This window comes from Lactuca serriola, chromosome 5 (genome assembly GCF_051521515.1).
Source record: "Lactuca serriola cultivar US96UC23 chromosome 5, Lser_US96UC23_V15, whole genome shotgun sequence".
Lineage (NCBI taxonomy): Eukaryota > Viridiplantae > Streptophyta > Magnoliopsida > Asterales > Asteraceae > Lactuca > Lactuca serriola.
The window spans coordinates 329996704-329999541 of NC_136412.1; the positions used below are offsets into that span (position 1 = coordinate 329996704).

At 32.1% G+C, this 2838-nt stretch overlaps 1 protein-coding gene across 1 annotated transcript; it reads left to right on the forward strand.

Moving 5' to 3' along the window:
• The first annotated feature begins 212 nt into the window (after nt 1-212).
• Nucleotides 213-2581, forward strand: LOC145055189 (uncharacterized). Its single transcript, XM_079003488.1, has 3 exons — nt 213-959; nt 1529-1604; nt 2227-2581. Exons 1-3 carry the CDS (start codon nt 267-269, stop codon nt 2391-2393), a joined length of 936 nt encoding a protein of 311 aa, XP_078859614.1. The 5' UTR covers nt 213-266; the 3' UTR covers nt 2394-2581.
• The last annotated feature ends 257 nt before the right edge of the window (nt 2582-2838 follow it).

Genomic DNA, 2838 nt, shown 5'->3' on the forward strand with positions numbered 1-2838 from the left:
GTCTTAAAATAGAAAAAATTACATTTTATTTTGTTTTTAATTTCGTTTATTTTTTTGACCATGGAAATATATCATCATGGGCATGGCTACTCATGAGGTGTCCTTTTATCATCCCTTATTACTATTTTTATAGCTTTATTTTTCCTTATTATTTTAGTTAAATATTATTTCTTATTTTTTTATTTTTCCCCCACTTTATAACACTCATCAACGACACCCTTCATTCTCACACAAACAAATCCATTTTCCTCTAAACGCCAAAAAGAATGAAAATCAAAACGGCAGAACTCTTTTGCGCATCACCGGCCTCCACCGCCATATGCACCACCATGAATCAGCATGCCATGGTCCGCCGAGGCAGTGGCGGTTCCTCCACCCCAAGACCCATAAACCACCGCCACCATAGCTACTACAACAACCATTACCAGTTTGATTTTGGCGATAAACCCAAATTCAAAACACCTGCAATTCCTTGTACGTCTCAACAACATATTGATCCCAAGCCTTACGCTGCTTACCTTCAGAAAAGCAGAAAAAGCACCTCCACCACCACCACCGCCACCGCCGCCGCCACAGCGAAAAGTGGTGTTGGTAGTCGAAATGGCGATGAGAGTGATCGTGCGTTGGTAGCGAGAAGGAAAAGCAGTGCTGATTTGAATGATAGAAACTCTGGTCGAGGTTCTTCGTCTAGGTATCTTCTGAACAACCCCATTTTTGTGGCGGACTTGCAGGATTCCGATGGTGTTTGCAACGCCGGCGCACTGGTTGTTAGTGAACCAGCATGGCCGGATTACCATGATCATTCACCGAGGATCAATAAGTCTTTGTCTTCGGGGAGGTCTCGTGGAACTGATTCGCCGGCGTTGATAAAATCAAGATCGTCGTCGACGTCAAATCGATTGGATGCTCCGGTGGAATCTCTTGGTTCGAAACTTTCGAGATCCCGTTCCCGTGATCAGGTGTGTGAATAGCTGTTCAGAATAAAAGTGGATTTTGTTGTTGATTATTTAATTATTTAAATGATTTAATAATCCAGAATTTGTTTTTATTAATTTTTGAATTCAGATAAACCCAATCTTATTTGGTCTTTTCATGGTCAATTCAATTCAACTAAAAATCAATTATTATAAATTAGAAAATATAAGATGTCGTATGCATTTGATATTTTAAATGAAAATTAGAAAATATCTTAAATAGATTAAAATTATGTTTCAGAATACAAGAGATAGATTAGTCTGTTAAAAGATTTGGATTATTTGGTTATTAAAAGAATTAATTAATAAAGCTCAAATTCTAATTGAACACTTTTGATTTATGATTCTAGGTATTTTATTGAATATATTAATAAATTTGAAATATAATTTATAATATAAAAAGATGAATGACAGATTAATATTGTCCGTACTTTCTCAAACTCAAAGATTCGGTTGTTCGAATCTCATGGTTAAATATTATCGATAAGTTACTATATCGAGGAATAAATATTTTCTTTATTTAAATAATATTTTATAATAACTAATTTTTGCAGGTTGTGGAGCTTAGGGTGTCGATTCATTGCAAAGGTTGTGAAGGAAAAGTACGAAAACATATTTCTAGAATGGAAGGTAATGTTTTTCCTGCAGTATATATGAATCACGTATTACAAAGTAAAATTAGTTAATCATAATTGAAATAATATTTTTCAACTAAAAATACGTATTTCATATCTAAAATTATTTAATGTATGCCATAAAGCGTGATTTTGATCTATATATCATGATTTAATAATTCCTTTTGCATATTTTATGGGTCATTGATAAAGATCGTTTCTCACACTTCGCTCCAATTTTTACAATCTGTTTCAATTTTTATTTTAATTTTCGTATCAATAAAAAACACTTTTGAGATATTTATATATGATATTACAGTTTTTATTAACATTAAAATTTTAATATAAATTAATAAATAATTAAAAAATATTCTTAAATTTACGTACATCTTATCTTATTATAACCAATAATCAAAAGTATTCTAGACCAAATAAACAAAGCATCCTTAAATTCAAATAAATATCATGACCTAAAACCCAATAAAAGTTCTATTCATTCAAACAAGTTTTCTTTTGATTGTTTTGTGTATATTATTATTACTAGAGAAAAAAAAAAACATAACTATATATTAACCGAGTTTTGATAATTTTGAAAGAAAAACAAACTTATTCAACTAAACATTTTGGTGTCACTGCAGGAGTGAAATCATTCCACATAGACTTGGAATCGAAGAAGGTGACTGTGGTTGGAGACGTAACTCCATTGAGCGTTCTTTCGAGTATTTCAAAAGTCAAGAGCGCACAGTTGTGGCCTTCTCCTTCTCCATCTGCTTCCTCTTCGCCTTTCATTGCCATCGGATACTAAATTTGCACATTTGTGTTCTAGTTTTTTCATTTCTTTTTGTAATGAAATATTTTATATTTTTAATACTTACAAGAGTGCATTTCATCAGAAAAAAAAAACCCTAGAAGTTCTTACTTGATCGAGGTATATGAGAACATTATTAGTAAAATTAACACCTACTCGGGTCAAAGAATTTCTTGAGTGCTTTAGTAGCTTTGTTAGAAAATACAATGTTTCGGGCTATAGTAAGATATAGTTAGCCTTTATTGGATAAGGTATGAGTTACTAAGTATATATATTTATGTAAATGAGACTCGTAACACAAACTTTTTCTTGTCCAAGGAATTTCTTGAGTTTACGAGCCCCAAAGACTTATTTTAATCAACCTCTTGTTTATAGATTCTTTGTCCTAGTATCTTACTTTTCTTTTACCAAAAGTTAATCAGTGCCCTAAAAGCATCGTACA